The sequence below is a fragment of the Danio rerio genome, chromosome 8 (genome assembly GCF_052040795.2).
Source record: "Danio rerio strain M-AB ecotype USA chromosome 8, GRCz13ab, whole genome shotgun sequence".
Taxonomy (NCBI): Eukaryota; Metazoa; Chordata; class Actinopteri; order Cypriniformes; family Danionidae; genus Danio; species Danio rerio.
In genome coordinates this window covers 45450166-45464507 of record NC_141028.1, presented here as the reverse complement: position 1 = coordinate 45464507, position 14342 = coordinate 45450166, and the positions used below count along the sequence as shown (strand labels likewise).

At 34.9% G+C, this 14342-nt stretch overlaps 1 protein-coding gene across 4 annotated transcripts in view; it reads left to right on the top strand.

Moving 5' to 3' along the window:
• The window catches only part of si:ch211-170d8.8, a 29253-nt gene that overhangs the window by 14024 nt on the left and 887 nt on the right, over window positions 1–14342 (top strand). For all 4 annotated transcript variants that reach the window (XM_087265282.1, XM_087265280.1, XM_087265281.1 and 1 more), the window contains exons 2-7: window positions 161–302; window positions 443–571; window positions 3436–3513; window positions 3908–3994; window positions 8004–8143; window positions 8443–8555. In XM_087265282.1, the coding sequence (XP_087121408.1) occupies window positions 502–571; window positions 3436–3513; window positions 3908–3994; window positions 8004–8143; window positions 8443–8555 (488 nt within the window). In that variant the 5' untranslated portion in view covers window positions 161–302; window positions 443–501. The remainder of the gene's footprint in view (window positions 1–160; window positions 303–442; window positions 572–3435; window positions 3514–3907; window positions 3995–8003; window positions 8144–8442; window positions 8556–14342) is intronic.

The window sequence follows — 14342 nt, the reverse complement described above, 5'->3', positions numbered from 1 at the left end:
GTGATAACAACATTGAACATGACAGGTAATTTTAGGTTTAAACTGACAGATTGAACTTCAAAAGGCCAGTGGGTATGCAAAGAGCTCATGCGCAGTTGTTTTTCTAACTTCCACTTAGATATTTATATTTTATAACTACTTTGTCATGCTTTTCTGGCAGCTGCAATGTTCTTGGCAGAAAACCCAGAGCTTTGGTTTGGCTGGGTGGAGGAGACCAGCCCCTCTGGCGTCATCCAGCCATTCCTCACAAGTCTTCACTTTCCATGCTATGCCATGGAAAACGTAAGGAAACAAGCTCATCAGTAAGTTGAAGTTTTCTTAAAAGACTATTTGTGCTTTGTTGATTAGATTACTCTAAATGAGTATGTTGATGCTCATTGTTTTTAGGAGATGTGTTGTCTCAGTGAATGTTTTAAAGAGGTGTTTTCTTTTACATTTGCAGATGAACACTTGATTTATATTGTACCGCCACGAATCAGGCTTATAGGCTGACCTCAAGGAATGCAGACCGACAAACTCGCAGAAGATGTGGAGGGAAATCCTGACAGGGTGGATCCCTACCACCAGCAAGGCAAGTAATGTAGTCTCACTCACGCTTATTATAGCTGAGACAGTGGCTGTATGGGTGTTGGCTTGCTCATACGGTGGGTAAAAGTTAGATGTACTGGTATCTATGAAAGGAAAAAGACATGTTATGCCATCAGTGCTCGTTAGGCATTTGCAGTTATTGCACTGTAAAAAGTATGTATTCATTTACAGGTTTCGAATTTCGTAAATTACATTTTTTCTGTATATTTATGGCTGTTAATTGCATTACGGGACCTTATCTCTGCTCTGTTGACTCTTGATGTTAAAAATTCAATTGTGTCGTTTAACAAAGTGGCTTTTATTGACATTGCAGTAGTTTGAAACATTATATTGTATAAAAAATATCATATAGAGAATTATGTAAAAAAACTGAAAAATTACTGCCAGTTTAGTTTTTGTATTGTTTGTAGTGTAATTTACAAATCAAATTTAGCCAATATATAACTTCAGACTATTGAAAAGTCTCAACATCAAAAGTTGTTGGAGGGAAGATCAAGGACCATAAGAAGCTTAAATAAACAGACAAACAAATAAAACATAAATCACGGAATAGACTAATGTTAATTCATGGCTTTATTAGTGTATATGATGCGTAAATAAAATGTCAGCTACACAGATTTAAAGTAAGGTATTGTGAAATCTGGACCTATTTATTATTATTATTATTATTATTATTATTATCATCATTATTATTGATTATATTCTGCAAGTAATATATAAAAAGCTCTACTGTGCATGAAGAACATGTCTCTTTTGTGAAATTACTTTGAACTGAGTAAAAATTAAGACAAAATTGCAGTTTGTAAACACTTTTTAAAATTTGGCTAAAACTTTTGGTTACATTTTAAGTACCAACTCATTACCTGCCTATTATTAAAGGGTCACGAAACACCAACACACATTTTTTGAGCTGTTGACAGTCATATATGTGTCCCATGCTGCTAAAAACCCTATTAGGACACATTTCACTGATAGTTTATTTGCACTCATAAAGTTCATAATCTGCATGATCTTATTCTACAATTTTTTCCTACTGAAATATCTAAACCCAGTGGTGCTCAACCCTGCTAAAAATGTACTTTAAGATAAAGAGTGACCGTCTGATTACAAAAAGTAGTATATGTTTATGGTTTTTATAATTCAATTAATGTTAATATTTTATCTTTATTGAGTTAAAGGAATGGTTCACTCAAAATATTTAAAACTTTGAGTTTTTTTATTTGATTAAAAACAAAAAAAGATATTTTGAAGAATGCTGAAAACGTAACCACTGATGTTAGTGGTTACGTTTTCAGCAGTAGCAAAAGTAGCAAAAACAAAGACTATGGAAAGTTACTGGTTTTCATCCTTCTTCAAAATGTCTTTCTGAGTTGTTTAAACAGGTTTGGAATGATTGGCGAGTGATTATATGATAACATTTTCAGTTTTAGTTGAACTGTCCCTTTAAAAACATTAATTTGAGGACTAAGACCAGTTACTCTGAAGTGGCTGGGACTCGAACCAGCGTTCTTCTTGCAGTGCGGTGTCAGTGATACCCACTGAGCTTCTGTTGTGTTCCTGCTTTATTTGCATTTATTTCAATAATTGTAGAATAGTTGTTTTAAAAGAAGGTCAAAGTCAGCATCGATTATAGCTGATTTCACTCTGAATAATTTCACCTGACAAATTTAGTATCCAACTCAGGCTCATTGGAGATATGTGCCCAGGGCTACATTTTTAGGAACCATGAAATATGTGCCCAGTGCTACGATTGCTTGCATTTTTTATTTTTTTTTTACAAATCCTCTAGAGGCAGCTGTGTGCATGTTTGACAACCTCCAATATGCCCCATTCACACTACAAGCATCACATAGCGACAAAGCAACAAGTGACTCGTTTCAACGGAGAACGAGCAACTTCCAGCAACCTCTGGCTACGTGAGCAACAGCAACTGTTGGCGACTGGATCTGTTCATGTCAAGTGATGCAACAAAGTGTCGAGTGAAGGACAAAGAGAATCCTTCAACTGCAAGCGACAGCCAATAGGATGTTTAGTACAGTTCATATGATCCTCTCAGCTCCTGCTGCAGCCAGTTGTATTCTCTGTGCTGTAGACCTAAACAGACCGGTGTCTGCAGCAGATCAATAGCCGCAATGACAGAGAACACACTTTTTTTTTGGTTCATCTTTGTAATTAAGCAGTTTATGTACTGATTCCATTAATATTTTGTGCTTTTCCAGAACAGTGTTCACTTTCGTGAAACGTAAATGCATTTTCTCTTGGTGAATATCATCATAAATGTTTCCTAAACAACCCCAAAATGGAACGCACAGTAACGGCTTCAATCACCAGACGGAGCAACACAAAGCTACAAAGTTGCTGCTTATGTGAATGAGACATTACTTGGCCATGTTTTCTCATACCAAATTTTCTTGTGCTTTCTTGTACTTTTCATAAATCAACCAGTTGTCGCGCATAATATTCTGTATGTTTTATCCTTTTCAAAAGCAAAGTACTAGAGAAATGCACATCGTGGCCATTTGCATTTACCATGATTTTACACAGCTTTTTTTTACACCTGGTTCCTGGAACTGTCCTTCGGCAGACTCCAAACCTGATCCGCTCTGCATCCCAAGTCCGCCCATACAGAAGTAAGAGGTCAGAAAAAGAACAGGGGGCGAAAAGGTATCAGAGTTGTCTGCGTCGGTATACTGCCCAGCATTCGTTTCACACACAAAATTCAGCCAGACATACACATATTCTGTGGTTTCCAAAATTGTATCCCTTGGCACATGTTGCCAATTTCTTTTTAAATTGTTGACATTTAGCAAATCTATTTAATGAAATTTCCTTGATTTCTTTTTTCAGGCAAAGTGGCTTGTGCCATGTTCACAGTTCTCCTCCTCTTTTCATTCTTGGTAATAGGAATCGTAACGGGTCTCAACTGTAAGTTTCATTTAAAATATTATTAAAGGGACACCAAAAAAGTTCTGTCATTATTTACAAACCCTTTACTTGTTGCAAACCTCTTTGAGTTTCTTTCATCTGCTGAACGCAAAAACAGATGTTTTGAAGAAAGCTGGAAAGCTGTACCCATTGACTTTCATAGTACAGTACATATTTCCTACTATCTATGGTTTTCAGCATTCTTCAAAATATTTTCTCAAGTGATAAACAACAACAACAACAAAAAAAAAAAAATCCATAAAGGTTTGGAACCATTTAGGGGTCAGTAAATTGTGATTTTATTTGGGGGTGAACTATCCCTGTAATTGTCTCTCAACAAATTGTATGGGTTAATGGATGTGAAATTTTTTTTATATACTTCACCACCCATCAGTCAAGAAGAGTCCACAAGAGGATCAGAACAGAGGTCTTCTTTCTGATGACATCACGCCAATCCCATTCCAGTATAAAAGTGATAAAGGTACAAAGTGTTTTATATTCATTTATGAAAATTGAACGCAATGGCGATTCAACTAAGATATGAAAGGATTTTAGTGAAATGATGAACCTTATATTAATATTAAAAGTGTTTTATATTATAACCAAGATTTTGTCTGGGTTAGACTAAATTTAAAAGTGATTTAGTGAGTAAAGTATAATGTTTACAACAGATTATCAAATTATTTGTGACATAATGTTCCATTGTCTATGAGCATAACAGTTATATTTATTTGGAAATGAAACACTTATCTTGACCTGTACCTATTGAGATATATAAAACATATTAAAGCTTTTTGTTGACAAATAGTTAAAACGTATAGTAGTTTGAAGGAAAGTGACAAAGATTTAAATCCTTATAGAGTATAAAGATTTCAAAATGCATAGTTAATTAGTATGTTGGGCTTTACTTTGATCCTTAAAGGGATCCCACAAAACACAATTGTGTTCAAATGACTTTTTTTAGATGTTTCTTTTGGATAATTAGACGTTGAAATTGCATCCTCTAAAGGTACAGAATGAAAGTTTTTATGACTTACTTTTTGAACTTAGACACAGCCTTGAAATTGACTAAATTTCAATGAAATGAACTAAAGTCTTTCAAAATCTCAGCACAGGCTCAATAAACTCCTTTACAAACAGCATCAGCAGCTTCACTTATAATTAATCTGTTTGGCTGTCAGTTGTCTACCCAATCAGAATCAGAATCAGAAAGAGCTTTATTGTTCACACATACGAGGAATTTGTTTTTGTGACAGAGCTTCTACAGTGCAACAGAATTACAGAGACAGGACAAAAAAACAATAATAAATCTACTTTAAATAAAAAAGAAGTGAGTATCCAAATATACAAATGAACAAGCGTTCTTGTTCCAAGTGCACAGTTCCAATTATTGAGAACATAAAGTTTCAGATGTTTTCTTAAAAACAAATGACCACGACAGTGAAAAGTGTTTGCTTTACTTTGAGTGTTTCATGTTAACTTCTCTTTGTTTGTTAAAGCAATGTGTTATGTCAAAACATTCTGCGGGACAACATTTTCTTTTAAAAGATTGATTCACTGGTTTGTCAGTGATTTTTATCATGTACAAAAATGATAACATGGTGTTGATTTTACTGAGCTGTTAATAGAAATTATGTGGTTCTGCAAATTGAAAGACAGCAGTGCATTGGTCAGGTTTTAAAAACACCTTGAACATCTGAGTAACTGAATTAAAAAAAGAGAGACATCAAGAATCATCATATACTTCTAAATCATGGTGACATGCACATTTCATGCTGCAGTGCATGCTGGGAGAATCATACAAAATTTATCTATGGACATGTTTCATCATCTTTGAGATGCATATGCTGATTCCTGATATGTGAGTATTTTAGTGCCTCAGATATCCACTGTGCTTTTAAAACCAGATCAATGCACTGCTGGCTCTGATTGTGTTATCAGTGAAATTAACAGCACTGTGCCATTGTTATACAACATTAAAAGTCACTGACTAAATGAGATTAGCAAATCAAATTTTTAAATAACCCAGCAGTATTAACAAACTGCTTCTAGGTTTTCTTGCCATAGCAACAATCACACGATTTAGCTATCCTTAAAACAATGACCCCAAGTTAAGGACCCATGCTTCACTGCAAAGGTGATTCTGAAAACTTACTGTCAATAAAACAAGTAAAGAATTTCATTCTTAATAAATGTGATGAAGGGCTTTTCAAGACATCTGACAGTAATAATACAAGCAGATTAGTAGTAAGTGAAGCTACTAATGCTATTTGCAAAGATTATTGATCCTCTGCTGAGATTTTAAAAGATATAGGGCTCTATTTTGACGGTCCATGCGCAAAACGCAAACGCTGTCAGGGCGTGTCTGAATCCATATTTGCAAATTTAAGGACGGGAAAATCCACTTTGCGCCATGGCGCATGGTCTAAAAGGGTTGAGTTTATTTTCTTTATGAGTTAGAGGTGTGTTTTGAGAATAAACCAATGAGAGTCTCATCTCCCATTACCTTTAAGAGCCAGCTGTGTCATGTCATAAGCGCATTTGCTATTTGCAGAACGTAAAGTAAGTTCACTTTCGCTTTTGCTCTCGTGGATAGGAAAACCTTTACGCACAGACATCAATTAGCCTATAAATATTTAATTTCGTTTGTTAAGTGCAAAGATTTGTTTCAAAACTATTTCTAAATTCAGTTCTAATTTCCAGCAAACAAATAAATAAACAATATTAATATTAAGTATAGTGAAAATACTGAGTTATTTCCAAATACACATGCTATGCCCCATATGGTCTAAAACCTGACAGGTGGACAAATCTAAGCTTGTTTTTAATAAAAAAAATATAAATATGGATATAATAAGTAATACTGCTAATAATAATAACATTATACTAAGGCAAATTGAATGAACTGAAAAAGCCTCCCGAGATGAAGAAAGTATAAAGGCAGTGGTTTTTAAATTCATGTAGGCTAGAAATTAATATGTTTTGTAGTATTTTAATCATTTATATTTATATCCTATATATATCTCTCTATTATATATATATATCCTTAATATATTATATCTTTTTCATATGTAAAGATATTTACGTATTGCTCTACATCTTGTGTGTAGTGTGTAAGCCAGGCGCACTTTGCGCCAGACAATAGACCGACTTTGTTCTGGTCTAAGGAACAGACTATTTACAGTTTCTCAAAATAGCAATGCGCCAAAACACGCCTGCTTTTTTAGACCAGAATGCCTGTGGGTGCACATATGCATTTGCTATTTAAATAGTGTGGCACAATGCCTCAAAATGACCCTTGCGCCGAGGTGAAAGTAGCAAATAGCAATTGCGTTGCGGCCTGCGCCACATTGCGCCGGGTGGATGATAGGGCCCTTAATGTTTTAGTTGATTTAATCCGTGTCTAAGTCCAAAAAGACATCGTAAAACTTCATTCTTCATGCATTAAAGGATGCCATTTCAATGTCTAATTGTCCAAAAGAAACATCTTAAAGATATAAATTGAACACAGTTGTGTTTAGTGGGATATATGCCCCCTCAAATGAAAAACCTGTCTTCATTTACTCACCCTTCACTTGTTCCAAACCAGTTTTTTGGAAATCTGTGATCATTGACTTCCATATTTGTTTTTCAATACTCTGTAATTACAGGTTTTCAACAAGTCGGGGGGAGTAAATGATGACAGAGTTTTAATATTTGGGTGAACTATCCTTTTAAATGTATTCTTTTTGTGTCATCTAATGATTCCTGCTATGAATATGCCTGACAAGATTTATGTAAACATATCGAATGAGGGTTTTCAGTGGATGTTTTCTGTGAATTACGTTTGACTTTGAGACCTTAACCGAGCATTCACATGGGGCTTCAGCGTCAACACTTTGACCGAGGGCTTGTCCGAAGTTGGTGCTGACGCAATTGTCATAGCAGCATCAGCCAATAAAATAAGTTCGCAATCGGCTACTGTCTGAGCTGGGGTATTTGCATGAAACGTTCTAATTGGCTGACGGTTCTGTTGGCGCTTGAAAAGTTGAGAATTTCCCAACTTCTGTAGTGAGCAACGCTCTGAAGCGGCGCAGACGGATCCACAATGCAGTTCGGCAATGGCTGACGTCACTCATATGAAGTGAATAGGAAGCGTTGCCGCTGACGCCCAGTGTGAATGGGGCAGGAGTTGCTGTCTTTGCTTACAAGCATGTGAGCCTGATAAAGGTCTTTGACCTGAAATGTTGCTAGTTTAAATGTTTTACGAATGAAATATTCACAGTGTGGTGCAGATATTTTGGTCTGTTTTTTGATAAATGTTTTTAATTGTCTTTTTAAATATTATGAAAAATGTATGACAGAAATAATTTTGGGTTGAGAAATACAAATGAAAGAGGACACATCCTAATGTAAACTTGATAGTCCGTTTTCATTTCAACTGAGGCACATTTAAGGTTGATTATAAAAAGCTGTGTCAATAGTGCTGTGTTTTGTTCTGTTAAATACAGGTCTCTGCTCAGATGGTTGGCTTTTATATAAGAACACCTGTTATTTGTTAGAGAATGTTTATGGGACATGGAAATCCTCAAAGTCTTTATGCCTTAGCCGTGGGGCACATCTGATGGTTGTGGACAGCGAGGAGGAGCTGGTAAGAACAAATAATTTTAGGAAAAATACACTTAAAGTGACAGGACAGCCCTGCATAACGTTATAAAGCATTTTTGTTTCAAATAACTGCTGTTTTTTAACTGTTCTTTCAAGAATTCAGCACATTTTAAACTATAAACTAAAACAGAAAACGGTTATTTTAGATCCTTTTTCTAAAGAGTTTTTGTCGATTGTATAATATTACTGTATTTACTTCAATCAAATACATAACCACAGCTGTAAAATATAACCAAATAACCAGCTGTAGTATTAAAGCACATTTGTACCTCTTTGTTTTAGGAGTTTATTTCAAGAGTTGTTCAGAAATGGACTGACTACTGGATAGGTCTCAAGAGGGACAAAATGGGCAAATGGTTCTGGGTTAATGGAGATGATTATCATTCAAATCTACAGTAAGACATCATTGCCTTCTATAAATGTATTTATACAGCAGTTCTGTCTGGTTCTTGAATCTGATTGGCTGAGAGCTGTGCATACTGCACTCCACCCACATACAGCGACAAGCTGAGGACACTACAGTTTGACAAATATTGCTGCTGTTGAACAACATAATGAACTTTTGAGGCTTTTTAGTCGAGTATGTCGTTGTTTAGATTGCAACTATGCAATTTATTTATATTGACAGTGCCTATTTTAAAGTATTTATAATTTTGAAGAGACAGCACGCCATCGGCCAATAACCTGTGATGAGATGGTTGGCATTGTTCATTTACAAGATAGTGACAGAGACCACATAATAAGCTCTTAGAGGATAAAAACAGCGTAAATTCTAACTACAGCTGATCAATGCATGATTAAAGAGGTAAATGACATTCTAAGTTGATCTCTCTCTTTTGTCTGTTGTAGTTCTATATTTATACCATAGTAATTGCAGTGTGTTGGATGGGAAATGAGACTCACATTCTAGGAATGTATGTATTATGTTGGCCACTCTTTGTATAACCCTGAATTACTTTTTGGTTGACCTTCTGTTTCTAATGGGCTTTTTCTTTCATTACTGACTAGATCCGTAAACAGAAAAAAAAAAAAAGTAACACCCACATGTGTTTAGTGTTTTTCCTTATCGAAAACACAACAGTAATCTGATGGGGTTTGCGTTGCTTTGGCTTTTTGCGGGGTTAATTATTGTGATCTCCCAATATAAATACTGGCAAATCTCTGTAGACTGATGGCATGAAATGCCGTTCAGCCTTATCATCCTTAAATGTAAGCAAAATCACATGCTTTGTCATGAATTTAGACATTATGCTAGAGAATCATTCAAATACTAGCTCTAAAGTGACATTTGTGAAGTATTAACAGTTTTGGCTGTTCTGACGTCAGCTGCAGATGTTAAGGAATGTCGGCAAAAAGTAGTTCCTCATACAAAAAAGTTTTTAGACTCTCTGTGTTTAATTTTCTTTTTTATACACATGATTATGCCGTTAAACTGTTGTATAATCGCAATATCACACATGCATGATATGGCAGTATATTGTCACTGGTGGGACACTAAGGCAACACACACCTCCCACCAGTGACCCCATATACAGTTAAGCCTGGAATTATTCATACCCCTGGCAAATTACGACTTATAGTTACTTATTCAACCAGCAAGATTTTATTGACTGGAAACGACATAGGCTTTACCCAAAAGATAATGAAACAATGTACAAAAGGCATCATTGTAAAAACAAAAAAATATTTCTCAGCTTTCATTTACATATGACCAAAAAAGTGGGACGTCCAAAATTATTCATACCATCTTAATAATTAATAGAAAAGCCTTCAATGGCTATTAGAGCAATAAAAGGCTTCCTATAATAGCTGACCAGCTTTTTGCATGTCTCCCCTGTTGCTTTTGCCCATTCATCTTTAGCAATGAGCTACAATTCTTTCAGGTAGGAAAGTCTCTTTGTCATTACTCTGATCTTTAGCTCCCTTCACAAATTCTCAATTAGTTTTAGGTCAGGACTATGGTTGGGCCACTGCTAAATTTTAAAGTTTTTGTCTGCTAACTATTTCTTCAACAGTGTGTTTTGGGTTGTTGTCCTGCTCTCAATTTCTCTGCAGTCTTTTGTGGTTGAGAATTTTGATCTATTGCTCCTTTTTCATGGTGCTGTTTACTGTGATTAGGTTCCCTAGTCCATTATGTTTGACAGTGGGATGGTGTTCCTAGGGTTAAAGGCTTCTCCTTTTTTATTCCAAATAAAGGTTTCATTATTGTGGTCAAACAATTACATTTTTGTTTCATGTGACCATACAACTGGTGGCGTGGTGACGCAGTTGGTAGCGATTTTGCCTCACAGCACGAAAGTTGCTGGTTTGAGCCTCGGCTGGGTCAGCTGGCATTTCTGTGTGGAGTTTGCTTATTCTCCCTGTGTTCACGTGGGTTTTCTCCAGGTGCTCCCGTTTCCCCTACAGTCCCTCAAGATATGCACTCTAGATGAATTGAATAAGCTAAATTGTCCATAATGTATGTGTGTGAATGAGAGTGTATGGGTGACTCCCAGTGATGGGTTGCAGCTGGAAGGGAATAAAACATATGCTTTAAGTTGGCGGTTCATTCCGCTGTGGCAAACTCTAATTAATAAAGGGACTAAGCCGAAAAGAAAATGAATGAACAATGAATGACCATACAACTGAAGACCAGAAGTCTTCTTCTACCAGATGAGTATTTGCAAAGGCCAAGTGTTTTTTTTTGTGCCTTCTCTGGAGAAGTAGCGAATCGTTACAGTACTGCCTTTAAGAAAATTTTTTTTTAGCAAACTTTTATGTTGTCTGGGATTGCTTTTGAAAATCTATAAGGAAGGGCAGCCTTATTAATATTACACTGTTAGACCTTACCAGGCTTTTTTACAGAAGAACACTGGCAACACTGTTGCCAGCTACTCACTGTAAAAGTTTGGTTACAGTAAGTAACTGGCAACAGTGTTGCCAGTTAATTACTGAAACTGAACCATTACAGTGAGTGGCTGGCAACAGTGTTGCCAGTTGTTTACTGTAACTGTACCATTGCAGTGAGTAGCTGGCAACAGTGTTGCCAGTTAATTACTGTAATAGAGCAGTAGTGGTAACTAACTGGAAACTGTGTACAGTTAATTACTGTACTGTAGTGTTACAACTCACAGCATTATACTGCATACACAATAGTATGTCAAGGTGTTACTAAAATTAATTAGTATTTTTACCTGTTATTAATTCTTTAAATTAATTAAGTTGTAAATTCTGACAAATTTATTTTATTGTTTTGGCAGCGAACAAATATAAAACAGAAAATGTATAAAAAAATTAAGAAATCAGCAGATATAAATATCATCTTGCATATTACTGAGAGCCCCAGGTCTGCACAGCAAGGCTGCAGTCAAACTAACGTTTAAGCATGCAAAATTCTGTCATATGGCACTGCGAAAAGGAGTGGGATTAAACAAAATATTTAGAGATTGAAAAAGCAAGCAACTGGTCCATAATTTTTGTTCAGAGAGGTCATGGTTTAATCTTTGATTAGTCTCAAGCAATCACATGATGTGATTTCGCAGTTCAGAATTCTCCAAGCTTGAACTTTCCAATGCTGCAAACTGTAAAATTTGTCGCATGAGCATGCATTCCAGGTCTGCAGCATTCACATGCGTATGAATGGAAGTCTAAAGGGAGAAAAGTGCAGTGTGACTGGGACTTTAAGCTGTAACTCTAATTAAACACACCTGATAAAACTAATTAAGGCTCATTAGAAATCTACAGGTAATGTTGAAGAAGGGTGGGAACTAAACTCTGCTGCCCTGCAGTTCTCCAGTAACTTGGAGTTTGACCCCCATGGTATATAGCAGGGGTGCTTAATCCTGTTCCTGGAGATCTACGTTCCTGCAGATTTCAGTTGCTACCCATATCAAACACACCTGCCTGTAATTATCACGTGGTGTTCAAGTCCTAATTAATTGGTTTAGGTGTGTTTGATATGGATAGCAACTGAAATCTGCAGGAAGGTAGATCTCCAGGAACAGGATTAAGCACGCCTGGTATATAGCATACTTTTAAAGCAACTGCTAACATTTATCACAATCACATATCCAATAAACACACAAACACACACACAAAGTGCTGCAGTGAAATGTGTTACTCTCTCCTCAATGCTGACCATGCAAAAATAAAAAATAAAAAAAAAATAACTGAACAGCAAAAAACTAAATAAATATTTTAAATTTTAAAGTTTTAAATAATTAAAAGCTGTGTCAAATCTCAAAAAGTTTAAAATAATTATAGAAAACAAATAAAGTTGGCAACACCGAAAAACCAAAGGATCCAATCTTTTATTGTTATAATTATCTCATGACAACAAACTTTTTTATTGTTTCAAATATAAATTCATAGGTGGAAACACAGCTCTGAAAAATACTTAGCAACAAACTCACAACCTGGGAACGGACAGGGGAGCTTTTGTGTGTGGATGGCTATGTGTATCATGTTTTTGTGATTCCCTGTGATGATGTGCACATGTTACCTTACTGAGATGATGGAATTTAATTTTGGCTTAGTTGCCAGAAAGATACATACAACTTTTAGCATCTGTATATTATGGCAGTATGCAATATCCAATAAATACATATACTTAAACAAAAGAAATGTAAAAAGTTATATGAGGAGAGGCTAACTAGCTAACAATGTAGCTTTCAAGTACACAGCCTTATTTTATAAACCCTCAAAAACATTTGAACACATTTTACTTACTCATTTAAGATTCTTATTTAAAGCCTAAATCATATCAGACTCAACATCTGAATTGATGGACAGAGAATAGAGCACACTCAGCAGTAAACAAATCAAGCACCTGGCTCTCTTAAAGGGCCAGCATTTTCTGAAAACTCTTTCTAACACCTTTGTGTTTAGAATAAGACGGACAGCCTGTGGGAGTGTGGTGATGCCTAAATCATTGTTTTTTTACAGTTATTTACTGCACAATCTACAGAGTAACAGTGCAGTTATACTAATTAAACACACCTGATCAAACTAAATCTAAAGGTAGTGTGTTGAAGCAGGGCTGGAACTAAATTCTACTAGGCTGTGGCCTTCCAGGAGTTTGACACCCCTGGTACATAGCATATTTTCAAAGCAACTGCCTACATTTATCACAGTTATGCACATATCGTTTAATAAAAACAATAAAAATATACTATAATATAAACTTCATCCATAGAAATAAATAAATAAATAAATAATCTGATTCTCATGTCGTTCCAAATCTGTAGTAAAAATAATAAAAAACACAACAAATATCATGATTTATACATTTATTTAGGAAAGCCTTTATACTGTTAATGGCACTTTTACTTGCCAGTTTTCCAGACAAATTCATTGAGTCTCTGCAAAAATGTATGTGCGTGTTGTTTAAGATATATATATATATATATATATATATATATATATATATATATATATATATATATATATATATATATATATATATATATATATATATTTAATAACACATTTTTACTAGTTATTTAGCAAAATACTAATATTCAGTTGAAAGTGCAATTTAAAATCTTAACTATAGGTCAAACTAGGCAATTAAATTAGATTAATTATAGAAAAAGTAAACAAAGTTATAAAAATTATTGTGACAATTTCTTTGCTCTGTGAATATTTTTGCCTTTAAATGCATTTCGTCCATATCTTACACTTACCTTTTAATAAGCTCTGTGGCATTGGTTGACTCCCGATACTCAATGTTAAAAACATAAAAGGAACCAAAGAAAACACAGAGATAAAATAAATATAAAATAGCAACATAAAGCATCAGAGTAGATGGGGCAGTAATGGTTGAACAGTAATTTACCATTTATTATCACAGTAAATATCTGTAATGGTACATGGAGTAAATTACTGTAATTTATTCTTTGCACTACAGAATTTCATACAAATCCTGCTCCTTTTACAGTAAAATACTGTTTATTTTCATTACAGCTAAACACTGGCTATTTTACAGTTATTTACTGCATAATCTACAGTAAGGGTTAACAGTGTATGATGTATCTGTGGTGGTGTAAACACTCGATAAAAACAAGACAGCTATTTAAAACAAAAGGTTTTTTTTCACAAATCTAACTTGGACATGGAACACATAGGACTGCAGGAATAATTATAGAAAACAAAATTGACTGAAAGCTTAAACAGAGAGAAAAATATACAAATATGTGTGTAAA